The sequence below is a fragment of the Bison bison genome, unplaced genomic scaffold (genome assembly GCF_000754665.1).
Source record: "Bison bison bison isolate TAMUID 2011002044 unplaced genomic scaffold, Bison_UMD1.0 scf7180017864527, whole genome shotgun sequence".
In the NCBI taxonomy this organism is placed as follows: domain Eukaryota; kingdom Metazoa; phylum Chordata; class Mammalia; order Artiodactyla; family Bovidae; genus Bison; species Bison bison.
In genome coordinates, this window is record NW_011495078.1 from 2429701 (window position 1) to 2445296 (window position 15596).

The following is a 15596-nucleotide window of genomic DNA, read 5'->3' on the forward strand; positions in this document are numbered from 1 at the left end:
GGGCGAGTCAGGGGACTCCTCGGGACGGGAGCGAGAGGGCAGAGCTTGTTGCGCCCCGCGCGGCGTGAGGGTACCCGGGAGTCCGCGGGACTTGAACTCACACCTCGGGCTCGCCTGGCCGCTGGGCGCCCTCACCTGCGCCGGGCGCCCGAGGGGGCCGGGGCGGGAAGGGTGGACAGGCGCGCCCCGTGCTGTTCGGAGCCCCACACATGTGCCCGGGCGTCGCTCTGGGCGTGTTTCTCTGGAGCTTTGGAGACTCTGGTGGTTGATGCTGAACAGTCCTGGGCCCTTTGCCTGGAAACAGCTGTCTTCTCGCTTTCCCACGACTTTGCTGTCGCCGAAGCACGCTAAGGAGCAGCGGCGGGCCTTTCTGTCCTCCAGCTTTCAAACGCTTCCAAACTCCACTCTATGAGTTTTATTAATATAGCAACAACAACAAAAAATTGAAACCACGTTATATCTGAGTGTGAAACCAAAACGAAACTCCGTCTATTGTTCTGTGCAGAGATTGTTTTGCTAGTTTTCGTTTCCTCGGGCTGTGTGTTTGCCCAGAAAGGATCTGGGACTGAGGCTTGCAAGAGTGGAGGCGTCCAGCTTTGGACGATCCCTGATGTGCTGCTGTTCTTTACTTTTTTTCCTTCCCCCGAGACCTCAGCTGTTCCCCACCGTCACAGACTTGCAGACAGAACCCCAGGAAGGTGTGGCTTCCCCCCCACCCCCAACTATTTAAAAATGATGTTACTGCTTTTGGCATTTCCCACTTACTCTTTAACTGTTTCACATAATTTGGCTCTCAGGTTTTTTTGTTTTTCCTTCTCTTAAGGAAGAATGAAGCTCACTGACTTGATTATATATAAATGATGAACTGTTACTTGCCGGAATGAACTGACAATATGCATACATACCTTGGAACTGAGTCTGGCTCTTGGCTGGCTGCTGTCACTGGGTAGGGAAGGACACTAGCGGTTAGCTTCAGATTTTTTTCTTGCAGCCCAGAGGCCAGCCAGCACCCTAGTCGGTTATTGAAACGCTCTCTGGTCATGATGACAAAATGCTTCCAACAGAGGCAGCTCTTGAACTCTTTATTTGGGTCTAGAGCTTCTGACGCAAAGGTTTCACACTTCCAAGGAGAGGTGGCAGGGAAATGAGAGAAGTTCTCTGTTTGGAATATGAAGCTCTGTTTGCACTTGAGTTTTCCTATTGATGATATTAGCAAAGCCAAGCCCATCGTAAGAGGCGGCTTTTTAATTAGCCTCGAGTGTGAAGCAGGAGCCACTCAGTGAGTGAGAAGCCAAACTCATTGGTGTTGAGTTTGGGATTATTTCACTTTCCTTGAATTTTTCTTAAAGCCCAAGTGCATGTTCCTGTCTTGGTTTTGCTTTATCCCTCACATCTCATGTTATGTTTTAAGACATCTGGCAGGTGGACACCCTCTGATCACCAGTTAACTTCATGGGTCTTATCATTTTGTCATATTTTTTTTCCTGGTTTAACCAAGAGAGAGAAAATGTGTTAATATGCAAATAGCTTATCTCTGTATGAGAAAATCCATTTAAAAATAATATGTGGGTAGTTTTAAAATTGGTCTCACTTTTCATGCCATCAGTAACTTTTTTTTTATTTTTTAAACTTACCTCCTTCCAAAATCAACTGTTAAGGGTACCAAACAGTTGAATAATTTCCATATTGATCTGAGCAAAATATCATTTAAAAATGCATTTCTAATGATAAGATGCTGCCCATAGACCAGATCCTAATTCAGAAGCCGGCACAACTGATTTATTCTTGGACTGTCGGCTTTCCTGGAGTATCTGAGCCTGTGTTGCCTGCACTGGCACACACAAACACCACCTACGGTGTGTCAGGCACAGGCTGCTGTTACTATTATGCACAAGAAAGGTGTTTGGTTTGATGTTGGGTCCTACGTGCTATGGCCATACTGTTCATTTACTAGCGGGCAGGTTTCCTAAGTCAGGGATTTTTTTTTTTCTCATCACCACACTCCTCCCTAACTTTTCTTTCTTAGGCAAGAATGGAGGAGTAAGATGCAGACCCAAGAGAAAAATCTGCCCATAAAGTTATGATTGAGGGTCCTCTGTTCTGAGTCACGCAGTCAGGAGCTGAATAAATCCTTCCTTCTGCAGCCTCCAGACGCCCCCTTTCCGACTGGTCTTGTGATGCTTCTTGACAGATTACTTCTCAGGATCAGACATGTGAACTTCTCCAAAGCGTGGTGATGCCTGCCTAGGGTGCTGGCGTCTCTAGACCATTAGTCACTCTTCTGGGCCTGAATGACCTAGAACTTGGGCAAAGGGAGGTGGAACTCCCATGGGAGCGTGGCCCACGTTCTTCTGGGAATGTCAGTTAAATGAGAAGGCTGATTTCTGACTTAGTTCCCGAGACAGCACCATGAACCCAGTCCCTGGAGGGGGCTTGGTGAGGACAGAGTCTAAACCATCACGCTCTTCACATCTGGGCTGCCTCTCGTACCAACCAGGAGAAAAGTGTGCAACCCTTGTGTGTGAGTCCACACTCACAGAATTGTGAATGTGTGTGTTAATGCTTCCCTGGTGGCTCAGATGGTAAAGAATTCACCTACGGGAGACCAGGGCTCAATCCCTGGATTGGGAAGATGCCCTGGAGAAGGGAATGGGAACCCACTCCAGTATTCTTGTCTGGGAAATCCCATGAACAGAGGAGCCTGGCCAGCTACAGTCCATGGAGTCCCTGAGAGTCAGACACGACTAACACACACACGTGTGTTAATGGTGTAGGCATACACACACACACACACACACACGACTTAAGGACCAGAGGGTCCTAAATGTTGTGTCTGCTTTCATTAAGCAGATGATTTCTGAGGACTCGGTAACCCCCTGCCTCAGTTTCCCTGGCAGATCTGCCCTCCGGCCCAGAATCCTGCCTTCATCCCACACATGTGCCCCAGCGTGGCTTCAGGCCACACCCTCCACTGTACATTGGCTGTGCTTCAGAGAGGAGACCCTGCCCTCCCCCGCCAGGAGGGCTGCGGTCTCCTGAGGAATAGAGAAACAGGCCAATACAACCCAGGCTGGCAAATGCTACAGTCAGTGCAAACCCAGGGCCACAGGAGCACCTAACCCAGCTTTGGGAAAGTCAGGGGAAATTCCGGGAGGGCATCCCACTTCTGAATCTGGGGGAGGAACGGGAACTGTAGACCCGGCTTCTTATTTCCCTGTGAATCGCCGTGTGCGTCACACTCAGAAGGTTGGACAGCCCTTCCCCAGCCCTTTCACCCATCAGGCTAGGCTGTCTTTGCACTGAAAGATGACCTTGAGGGTTTCCTGCTCTGAGACACCAGGACACCACTGCTTCCGTGACTCACAGTTGTGATGTCCAAACATTCCCCTGGGAGGGGTGGAGACACACCCATGGCCCGGGTCTTGGAGAGCTGTGATAAGACCCCTGCTCACACCAAACCGGGGCCCTCTCCAGAGGTCGCAGATGGGTTGGGATGTTTGCAGAGTTGCAGCACGGATGACCGATCGCGGGCGTGAGTGCCTTAGGAGCTGAGCTGGAAAACCTCCCCTCAGTGGGGCAAGGCCATGAGGGGATTCTCAAACCCTGCGTTATTCATTAACAAGACTGTCTGCAGATTTCTTGGAACTGGTAAGGATGGTCGTCCCTGAACGAGTTTGGTTATCTAGTTAAGAACTGGTAGAGCTTTTGCAGAAAAATTGAACCCACAAGTGATGAGCTGAAACGAATCCTTTTAGAGTTGCCGGGGCGCGTCAATCAACGAGTAATTTACAACCCTTGTTTTGGTGAGGCAATGCTTGCTCTAAGGATGGTTTCCTCAACTGGACGGGTATTGGCCTCCTGAAAACATCTCCCCAGCAGACTGGGTATTCTGAGTGCTGGGGCTCCAGTAAGCAAAAGCAACAATAGAATGCCTAAAATAATATCATCAGAGCATTGCTCTTCCTGCTATTATTAAACAACCACTTAAAAAATGTGAGCTGTAGAACAGAAGACGTATCCCACCCACTCTGGTGCACACAATGAAAGGGGACATAAAACAGAAAATGCTTTGCTCGTCAGCGTGTCCTGAGGCACTCACCACTCTGAGTGGCTTTGGAGGAGCCTTTGTGGTCTGGCCCTCGGGACCGCTTCCATCCTGTGTTTCCCGCCATTGTCCTCCTGGCCTTCGTTGCCTGACATCCGTTTGCCTGGGATCCTTCTATTTCTCTGCCTCTCTGTTCTTCCAGACCCCTCAGTCTGGGTGGACCGCAGGGGTGGGCTCCAGCAGGCTTCTGGCTGTCTCCACCCTCCCCACTCCCGTGATCCTCGGCATTCCGTGAGGGGGACGCCAGACCTTCCTCTGGAACCCCAGGCTGGTGTCCACACTCTCTTGAACATCTCACCTCCGCTGTCCTGCGTTAACACTCTGCCTATGCCATGCGCCCAGTCGTGTCCCGCCCTCTGTGACCCCATGGACTGTAGCCCGCCAGGCTCCTCCGTCCAATGGATTCTCCATGCAAGAATACTGGAGTGGGCTGCCATTTTCTTCTCTCAGGGCTCTCCCGGAAGCTTTGATCACAGACTTAGCCAATATGACCAGAACCGAGCTGCCATCCTTTACCCAGACTGACTGCCCTCCTCCACTTGCCCGTGCTGGTCATCGACGCCCCTATGTTTCCTGACGCTCGGCTCAGGGACCGTGGCCTCGTTGGAGATTCTCATCTCTGACCTTGTGTCCCCGGGCACTCGCTCTCCCCCTCGCCCTGCCGTCCACTCCTCCGGGTCCCCCAGGCTGGCCCTTCCAGGACCCCCACTCGGGCAGGCTTGCTGCACACCCCTCCCGGCTCCTGCCGTCTTTCCCACCTGTCTTCTCTCTAACATGTTCCTCCCAGTGTCCTGAGGCTTCAGAGATCCCTCATGACCACGTGATTCCTCTGCTCGCCATCCCACAGCGGCTACCTGCTCTCTGACCAAAGGTCCCCCGCCTCTTCGGCTGGGTGGCTTTTGGTCTGTCTGTTTTTTAATGAAGACTTGATTGCTTACAGCCGTTTTAGGTTCGAAGCAGAATGGAGAGGAAGGTCAGAGCTTTCCCACACACCCTCTCTGACCCACAAGCACAGTGTCCCCCAGTATCGCTGTCCCTCCCCATTTGGCACGGAGGTCACAGCTGATGCACCTGCCCTGATGCGTGATCATCACCCACGGTCTGCGGCAGACCTCCGGGCTCACTCACCACTGCGTCTCCTGTGGGTCTGCACGGATGTGTAAAGGCACGCAGCCCCCACTGCAGCGTTCTGCAGCGTGTTCCCACTGCTCTGAAAGGCCTCCTGGGCTTCACAGGTGGTTCAGTGGTAGAGAACCCTCCTACCAGTGCCGGGGACAGGAGACATGGGTTCAATCCCTGGGTCAGAAAGATCCCCTGGAGAAGGAAATGGCAACCCACTCCAGTGCTCTTGCTGAGAATCCCATGGACAGAGGAGCCTGGGGGGCTACAGTCCATGGGGTCGGAAAGAGTTGGTGACTGTTTAGTGACTAAACAGCGACAGCAACAGAGGTCTTCCATGCTCTGATTGTTTACCCCCTTCTCTCCCCAAACCCTGGCAACTGTTGATCGTTTCACTGTCTCCGTACTTTTGTCTTTTCTTTCGGCTGGCATCATTACATTATGTAGACTCTTCAGATTGGCTTCTTTTGTTTTTTTTTTTAGGCGCTTAAAATTTCCTCCACGTCTTCATGACTTGATAGCTCACGTTGCCTAATATTCCATTGTCTGCGTGGACCACAGTTTATCCTCTCACCTACTGAGAGACACTCTGGTCTGCTTCCACATTTCAGCCGTTTTGGGTAAAGATTCTGTAAGCATCCCTGTGCAGGTATTTGTGTGGAGCTGAGTTTTCAGCTCTTTCTGGCAGTTACCTGAGGCAGAATTACTGGGTCACTTGGTACGAGTAGGTTTGGTTTCGGAAGACACCAGCATGCCGTGGCTGTACCGGTTTGAATCCCACCATCAGGGAATGAGCGTTCCTGTGGCTCTTCGTCCTTGCCAGCGTTTGGCGTTGTCACGGTTTTGGATTTTGGCCACTTGAATGGATGTGTAGTAGTATCTTGCTGTTGTTTTATTTTTGCTTGCTTTTGAATACTCTTTGCAATATGGATTCATGAATTTATCTGGCTTTGTTCCTCGTACTCCCCAGCCTGCAGCATGGGTAGTTGTCATGCAGGATTTATCCGTGTCTCGTGGAGCAGTGTAATCTCTTTGAGCCTGGGGTCCCTGATCCATCAAATGAAGACAACACGGAGGTATCTGCAGACGCCTTTAAAACCTCAGAGAGGGCGTGTGTGTGTGTGAAGCCACTAAGCCCTCAAAATACGTCAGTTGTTACCACGGCTGTGTGGCTGGTGTCATGTTGTCTTCTGTGTGATGGAACCACACCCTTGATGAGATTGAGATTGAGGTGCTGGAGAACAGAGCTTCTTTGAAAAATGCCTGCACCATCTGGGGAGTGCCTGACGCTTGAGGGGAGCCATGAGTTACTTGTATTGGGGCCAGTGATCCCGGCCTTTCACTCCGGACCCCGGGAGATGCCGGCAGGAATTGAGGGCTGGCTGCCAGAAATTGCGTTGTGTTGCTGACCCCTGTGGTAGAGTTAGGCAACAAAAGGAAAGTAATGCCAACGAAGGTGTTTCCTCTCAATTGGGCATTGGGAGTAGATATTCCACCACAGACTAAACACGGCTTGGAAATATACACAAGGCTGAGCTCTGTGTAAATAGTTTATTCCGTGCTTTAGTAATACTCCTGCTTTGCTAGGTTTGCTTTTTAGTCTGCACACTCTAAGAGCGTTTCTTGTCATCTGAGTTTTAAAGCTTGCCTGACTTGTGGTCAAGGGAAAGACAGATGGCAAGCGCCCACATCAGGTATTAAGGCAATATATTCCATGCGTATCTGTTGGTTCTCTTGCTGGTAAAGGGTGTTTCTCCAGCCTCCTCATTTTCTGCTGGTCCTGGAGTCAAGATTCTGTCCGGAGTTTTGGAATTACTGGTGTTTATTACTCGGTTCTTGTCTTGGTCTGCTGTGGGCCTCTGTTTCCTACTCAGCTAATAGCAAGAGAGGCTGGCCGTGCGCTGGGAGAGGGCAGTGTTCCCATTTCATCAAATTTCCCAGCACTTGGAGACCCACAGGTAGAGACATTTGGACGGAGCTGGACTGACTCAGTAAATGTTGTCCAACTCAATGGACTGTGTAGAGGCAGTGTTCCTGTATTTGAAGTGAAATTAAATTGAAATTCTTACAATATTTATATTGAGTCTCTGCTTTAAAAATGAGCATGTTCCTTTGTGAAGAACAAAAGTCAAGGATTTTTATGTGTAACTCAGTTTCCAAAGCTATTTGCACAAGCTTTTCCTAACTCCCACTCATATGCCTAGAGGATCTGGAAGATAACGAATATCATTGCTGTTCATGTCTAAGGACCGCAGGCTGAAACAGTACAACGTCAAGAATAAAAATCAAACGAGTATTTCCTAAATACATGAAGTAACATCACAAATAACTTTCAGCAGAATAGAGATGCATGGTAGCCTAGGTCTTCACTTGAGAAAGATAAATGCCCCCAACACTCCTCCTTTAGCATATGGGGCATTTTTGAGGGTACAACGTCAGTCCTGGTTTCCTGTTTCAGAATGTTACAGATGGGCCCAGTGATAACTATTATGGTATTGTTTCATTTCTATTAAAGAAATAATATTGATGTGTATTTTTATAAGTGGCAAATTTGGTTACTGCATCTCTGACAGTATTTTTAAGAAGTAAGTGCATTATTTTTGTAATAGGGAAAGCAATCAAAGTGTATTCTAAAACCCAGTTATCCTTTTATGCAACCAGTGACTTTTTCTTTAGCGTGAGAACGTTAATTTCCACCTCATCCAGAATCTGTGGCTCAGTCATGTCCGACTCTGTGACCCGTGGACTCGGCCCGCCAGGCTTCCCTCCTTCACTGTTTCCCGGAGTTTGCTCAAACTCATGTCTGTTGAGCCAGTGATGCCATGTAAGCATCTCCTCCTCTGCCACCCACCTCTCCTCCTGCCCTCTGTCTTTCCCAGCATCAGCATCAAATAAGTCCGCTCTTCGCATCAGCCAAAAACATCAGCTTTAAAAATGTCAGTTTTTAAATATAAGCAACTCCTTTTCTTAATTAGCTTTACTTCTTGAGTTGCGTTTTATATAACTTTAATGTCACGGAGTTATTGCGGGGTTGTGTGAAACTTAGGTCCCCACTATCCCTGCATTAAAGCTTGCGTTAAGGTGGTATTGTTATAATCATGATTACCTCGAATGGACAAGGTCCATCATGGTGCTGAGCGGGTGTGGGAGCACCCGAGACGCGTGTCTCCAGTGGGTGGTGGCGATGCTGCGGGCGCCGGGGACCGCAGACCTCACCCCTTCTCACTCCAGGGGCAGCCCCGTGATGGAGGTGAGCTGCAGCCACGCTCTTCTGAGCGGTGGTTTGTGCTCAAGTCGATGCTGAGCCACTGTAGCTGTCCTCCGAGCCTGACGACCCCTTTTCCTGTTGGTTCTTGTTACTGGGGGCAGTTCCAGCCCTGTGGTGCCGCTGGGGGAGGGGTGGGTTTGGGGAGTGGGAGGGTCCCGATGCAGGTGTGTGGGGTGATAGGGTGCTGGAGGGGGCTTGGCGATGGGACGTGTGGACACGGTGCACGGTTTTTCGTGTTGATCCACGGTATATCCACGTTTTCCCATCTTTATGGCTCCATTCTCACTCTCACGTCTGCGGATGGTGGGCTCGGAGTTTGCTTAGAGGCTGCCCAAGCCGGGACTCCAGGGTGGGCAGGAGCCCTCGGGTGTGACTTCATCTTCTTGCCATGCGCACCTCACCCACCACCTCCTCCGAGGCTTGGCCCCTGAACGAGGAATTTCTGTTCTCTGTCTTTTACGGCCAAATCCACTTCCTGGAAATTACAGACCACTTGGGGTTAGTGGTTTAAGATAACTCGTCATTTTTGGTCAGGAAATGGCCTGTAAAATTAAGATGAGCTTGCCAAAGCAGGAAGATGGGTTCGTGGTGGGAAAAAAATGCTGCAGCTTGGGTAGTGCAGCTCCTGGGTCCATGGGTTTCGGGTAAGTACACGGAGTGGTCCCCAGTCAGCCCCAGTCGCTGATAAGCTGGGGTGACGTACTCCTTACCACACAGGACGAGCTGCAATCTGCTCGATTCATCCCGCATTCACCCCTTATCTGTAACAAATACTTGTGTGTGTAAACATTACGTGAGCAGCAGATGCTTCTTATCAGTTTGTTAAAGCAGCTTTGAGCAAATAGCTTCTGGATGCCTTAGTAATAGTTAAAATGTGTTTTCCTAAGTACTTGGAAATAATGAAATTTTATTTCTTTATTCTTGGAATTCAGGCTTTTAAACCTTTAAACAATTTCTGTAATCATTTTTTATTATTTCTTGTTCGCCTTAGATTTTTCTCTTCTTTCATGGAGGTTTTCATTCACTAACATATTATAGAGATGTGTGCTTTTTTCTTGACTGGAAAACACATTTGAGACACATCACTTTGGGCACTGTTTTAGGCTGGAAGCCAAATTTGTAATCAAAGTGCCTTTTTTTTTTTTTTTTCAAAATAAAATGAGCAAGGCTAAGAATTCACCTAAGCACAGAACACAGATTAATCTGTTCCGAGCTCAGTATCTTGCTTATGACATTCAAAATAATTTGAAATTGCATTCAGTAAGTGAATGTTGAGCAGTCACTCTGGGTCAACAAACATGCAGTCAGGGAATCCCTGTTGTCCACTGGTTAGGACTCTTCTAGTCCTAGACTCGCACTGCTGGGGGCGCTGGTTCGATCCTTTGTCGGGGAACTAAGGTCTTGCAAGCCCCTGGCACAGCCTGTATATACATGTGTGTGTGTAATGCATACGGGCTTCCAGGTGGCGCAGTGCTGAAGGATCCACCTTCAGGAGACCCGGGTTTGATCCCCAGGTTGGGAAGATCCCCTGGAGGAGGAAATGGCAACCCGCTCAAGTATTCTTGCCTGGAAAATTCCATGGACAGAGGAGGCTGGCAGGCTGTAGTCCATGGTGCCACAAAGAGTCAGACACAACTTAGCAACTGAACAGCAATAAAACACATGTATTAGCTATGTGTATACCATACGTATTCTGCATGAATCAATATAATTAAAGGTATTCATTTGTACATTTACTCATAATTAATATTTATTGTACACCCAGGACGTGGAACAAAAAGCAGACAAGTATTCCTACCCTCAAAGGCTGTGTATGGCATTAATACAAGCAATTTTGGCCTTTGATCATGCTGAAGTAGAAATTATTTTAAAAGACGTCTCTCTTGGCAGTTTTAGAAATGGCCTAGCCTCAGAAATTTGACTTTGTTAAAAGAGTTACAAAAAAATGAAGAAAAGAAATAAAATTTTCTTATAGGAAATATTACTTATTTTGTGTCTCTAAAGTGAATTCACGAGACTAGCAAACAGTCAGGATTATTCCATTTATTTAGAGATTAGAAATTTTGAAATATCTCCCGGGTGGGAAATGAATTAGCTGGGTTTTCCTCTCTGCCCTGGAAATTACACAAAGCTGGCTATGGGAAAACAACTTGGATTTAGGGTGGACAAAGGCATCAGATGAGGAAATACCAGATGTAGGAATGGACATCAAAAAGCAAGAAGGTTTCTCCAGTGTTTCTGGCTCCCAGGCACTCGAGCGAGAATGGCGTGTGTCCCAACAGTGATGATGCAAGACCGTGGTCCTCTGCCTTACTTTGTGCTGCTGGATGGCAGGGCCGCAGGACCCAGGGTGGAGGGGCTTGAGGCCAGCGGTCGGGAGGGGGTGGTTTTGTAACCAGCAGGGCAGTACCCCGGGGGCCTCCAGCTCAGAGGGTGCAGAGGTCATGTCACCTTTCTCAGTATGGAAACCCCGGGGGGACAGCCCCCACAGAGGAGGGCGGGTGTCCTCTGACTCAGCACCTTCTTGAAGCTGGAGGAGATCTGGTGACAGCTGGCCCCTGAGCCCTTTTCTCTTGAGTTATGCCATTTGGCAGAATTCAAGTCTTGTTCCAGGGACCAAGTTTTCCAGATTTCCTGGGCAAAACCCATCTAATTTGTGACTTAGGGACCAATGAATCAGAAACATGAAGACTGTTTGTGGGAAAATATTGAGTGGCTTTAGAAAGAAAACGTAGGTCAAAGTTCTGGGTAAGATGTATTAGCCATCTGCCCTAGACAGGGGCAGGCCACATCCCATGTTATCTTGCTGCTGTGAAAAGCTGTTAATGTAAAAATCTCTGCTGAAATGTATGATGTTCAGTTCAGTTCAGTTCAGTCGCTCAGTCGTGTCCGATTCTTTGTGACCCCATGAATCGCAGCACGCCAGGCCTCCCTGTCCATCACGATCTCCCGGAGTTCACTCAAACTCACGTCCATTGAGTTGGTGGTGCCATCCAGCCATCTCATGCTCTGTCGTCCCCTTCTCCTCCTGCCCCCAATCCCTCCCAGCATCAGGGTCTTTTCCAATGAGTCAACTCTTCGAATGAGGTGGCCAAAGTACTGGAGTTTCAGCTTCAGCATCATTCCTTCCAAAGAACACCCAGGGCTGATCTCCTTTAGAATGGACTGGTCGGATCTCCTTGCAGTCCAAGGGACTCTTCAAGAGTCTTCTCCAACACCACAGTCCTTTTGTTGGGGAATAATTATAGAAGGCTTAACTCTTAATTGGCAATTCTCTTCTTAGAGTGGAGGGTAGGTAAGGTCAGCTGAAGTTTCCAGGATGTCCAAGTGTCATAGTAATGCGTTCAAGCCACATCTGCCATACCGGAGCAGAACAGCCTGGTGGACTCCAGTCCACAGGGTTGCAAAGAGTTGGAAACGACTGAAGTGACTTAGCACGCGTGCACAGAGGGTGTTCCTGTGAATCCCACGCTTCTGATTGATCCCTTTCCCCTTCAGTCGCCGTAAGTCTGTCTGTGCACAGTGCATTTTTTTTTTTCTTCACAGTGCATTTTTAAGGAGGCCATGCTTGGAGCATATTTCAGACTCTTAGAGGGACTTCCATAGATTCGGTCTAGGGGGATTTGGTTATTGTTGTTCAGTCACTATGTCCGACTCTTTGCAACCCTGTGGCCTGTAGCCCTGCAGGCTGCTCTATCTGTGGGATTCTCCAGGCACAGATACTGGAGTGGGTTACCATGCCCACACAGGGATTGAACCCCCCGTCTCCTGCTTGGCAGGCGGGTGCTTTACCACTGAGCCGCCTGGGAAGCCTGGGGAATGGGATAGTAGGTTGTTATAGTCAGATCTGTTGAACACGATTTATCGAAGAGGAAGGCCTGACTCTGACAGCGGATATGAGTAGTGCTCAGTTCGACGGTGTCGCCAGAGAACTGGCCGTGAGGAGCAGGCAGGATGCAGGCACTTCTGAGGTGGGTGGGGAGAGCTGAGCAGGGAGGACAGCTTGGGTGAACATGCATCTCATTGTCGAGATCAGACGCGTGGCATTTCTCTCTCGTTTCCTGGGACCACTCACGGCCTCTGGCTGTGTGCAGATCCCGTGTCCTCAGCTGTGTCTCGGTTTCTCTGTGCCTCTCGGCCTCCTGGGCAGTGGCAGCATCGTTATGAGGTTGGGACACCCAGCCCATGTCTGCTGATTGGCTTGTTGATTGCCAAGGCGTGTTGAACAGTTGAGATTTGGAGATGCATCTAGAATCTGTTCATCTGCAGATGGCAGAGGTGGGAGTAACTGCAAGAATCCAGTTGAGAGTTCTGGAAGTGAAGAAAAGAGAGACCCTTTCTGAGCAAATGTGACGGAGCCCAGGCTTGTCAGGTGTGCAGAGAAGGACTCTCGGGGAGCTGTGAGCCCCAGGAGTTATCGCCCACTTCCTGAAAGCCCTCTTACTGTGGGTGCCTGCTTTGGGGCTGCAGGATATGGAGACCCATAAAGTCTGGCTTTTCCCATCAGCCACGTGGGGCAAAAAATGGGGTGTGCAGGGTGCCAGCCAGCCCAGGCCTGTGACCTCAGCCTGATCATTAATCATTCCCAGCATTCCCATTCACTCCTGCAGCGTCCTGATCTGAAAGATGAGTTGTGCGAATAGTCTGGTGCTGAGGAGATTACGTGGTTAACGCTTCCCACCTTATCTTGAGGAACAAAGTGCATTCTTTGGGGCTGAGATGTGCTGAAGGATTTAAAGGATAATATCAAAAATTTGGGAGATTTGGATGTAAAATGCAGAGATAGTCGAAGAGACGAGCTGGTTTTCACTGCTTTTCTCTGCTCCTTGACGTCAGTGAAGCTTGTCCTGGGAGGAAGGACATGAAGGCAGAGTTTGGGGACATCGCTTCTCTTTTTATGAAGTAGAGTTGATTTACAGTGGTGTGTTAGTTTCTGGTGTACAGGAAAGCGATTTAGTTACACACACACACACACACACACACACATATACACACACATATATATGTATATACACACACATTCTTTTTCATGTTCCTGTCCATTATGTTTATTATAACGTATGAACCTAATTCTCTGAGCTCTGCAGTGGGTCCTTGTTTGTTGTATACATGGTGTGTGTATGTTAATCCCCACCCCCTAATTTCTCCCTCCCCTCTCTTTCCCCTTTGGTAACCTTAAGTGTGTCTTCTCTGTCTGTGAGTCTGGTTCTGTCTCACAAGGTCACTATGTCATATTTTAGAGTACATGTATAAGTGTTATCACACGGTATTTGCTGAGGCGCATTTCAGGGTCAGGAGGGGATGCCACCAGGATTCTTGGGCAGGTCGGGCTGGCCTTGTCCTGGGAGAAAGGCCAGCAGGGGCCTCAGCTTCTCGGTCTGCGTGCTCCACGTGGACACGGGCCTGCCCGCCCCGATCCACCCACTTCTGTTCTTGGCCCACAGCTCGGAGACCCAACCCTGGGGAAGCCTGGTGACCGTGAGCTCTGGCCACTGCAGGGTGACCCCTTCTGCTGTTCACGGACCAGCCCTGATGGAGGCCAGAAACCGGCCCAGGGTCACAGGCGGAATGAAGTGGGGTGGAGGGGGACTGGGTGCCCATGGTGGAGGGGGCGCTGGGTCCCGAGGCGTGGAGGGGAGGGAGCTCCAGGAGACGGTGCTGTAGGGGTTGGGGTGGGGTGGGCACAAACCCCGCAGAGGCGGCAGCCGCGACCCCGGTTGGAAAGCGAACACTCAGAGGGTGGGGGTGTGCAGTTTGGGGGTGAAGCTGGAGCCCTGGGAGCTGGAGGAGCCAGGCGGCCTGGGGAGCCTGTGAAGAATGTCCTGGCCTTTTAAGGGAAACTTTAGTGTAATATAAACATCTCGTGGGTCATTAGATGCCCTGATGAAGCCGGGAAAGCAGGAAAGTAATTGTGTCTCAGACGTAAAAGTTAAACAGTGCAGAGACATTTCGTGTTGAAGTTTCAGCTGCACGGACCCAGTTCCCTCTGGACACAGCTGGCCCGTCCCGGTGTCTGAGCTCGTCGTGTGCCCGTGTAAGCACACACTGCCTCTCGTAGGAGAAGACGGGAGGTTTGGAGAGAAGAGGTGGTCCGTGATGGGTGGCCCCTGTTGGGGGCAGCCTGTGGCATTGCGTGCATCTCCTGTTCCTTTGCTTCTCGAGTTTTCCACCTAGAAGGAGCAGGGTGTTAGTATTTCGCTCTGATGAGTGGTGTGTGTATCTTCACACAATTCTGAATGTAGATGCATCTTCATTTTCTTTCCAACTGTATCAGAGGCAAGAAGAGGAAAAGGGGTGACCGGGGCTGAGATGGTTGGATGGCGTCATGATGGACATGGTTTGAGCAAACTCTGGGAGATGGCGAAGGACAGGGAAGCCTGGCATGCCGCAGTCCATGGGATTGCAGAGTCAGACGCAACTTAGCGAGTGAACAACAAGATATCGAATTAACTCACATTGTCACAGTTTTTAGTTTTTGTCTGTGCAGAGAACACACACACACACACCTCCCGTAATAAAAGTTGGCACAGTGAAGTGAAGACACTTCTGTCTGTCAGACGCTCTACCTTGTGGTTAGATAATCTTTAAACAGATTGTGGTTATAGAGATAAAAGTCCACACGTCTTTTAACCCGTGCCTTCTTCCCTAAGTGGTAGCAGGTCTGAGTGTGACACGCATCCTCTTGTGTGACCAGCGTTGTGAACCCCGGGGGTGCAGGTCAAGTTTGTCCAGGGCGGCACGCAGGCTTCCGGAGTCCTTAGCAGCTTTTTTCCTGAGTCTGGAAACAGATGCTGCTTCCTGGGCTGCAGGTACTGCAGCTCCTCCATTCATCCCGGGAGGAAGTGTCTCTCTGGGCAGCAGCTGCCGGGAGCTCTGTCTGCACTTCCTCCAAACAGACAGCTCGGAAGCCCCCTGATGGGGACGTGCCTTTGATTCCCAAGGTCGAATCCTTGAACTCCAGCCAGGCGCGCTCCCCTGCGAGGCCCCCTTGGGGAGGCTCCCAAGGACGCCGGACTCCCTTCTGGACACAGTGGCCTCTGGCCTCTGGAGGAAAGTTCTGCACATGCAATAGGGACCCCAACATAAACCCCATTTGTTCCGGGG

At 49.8% G+C, this 15596-nt stretch overlaps 1 protein-coding gene across 1 annotated transcript in view; it reads left to right on the forward strand.

The window, feature by feature from the left end:
- Positions 1–8880: 8880 nt before the first annotated feature.
- Positions 8881–15596, forward strand: part of LOC104982210 — a 12959-nt gene continuing 6243 nt past the window's right edge. Inside the window, exons 1-2 of the mRNA XM_010831547.1 lie at positions 8881–8990; positions 9210–9255. Coding sequence (XP_010829849.1) covers positions 8881–8990; positions 9210–9255 — 156 coding nt within the window. The remainder of the gene's footprint in view (positions 8991–9209; positions 9256–15596) is intronic.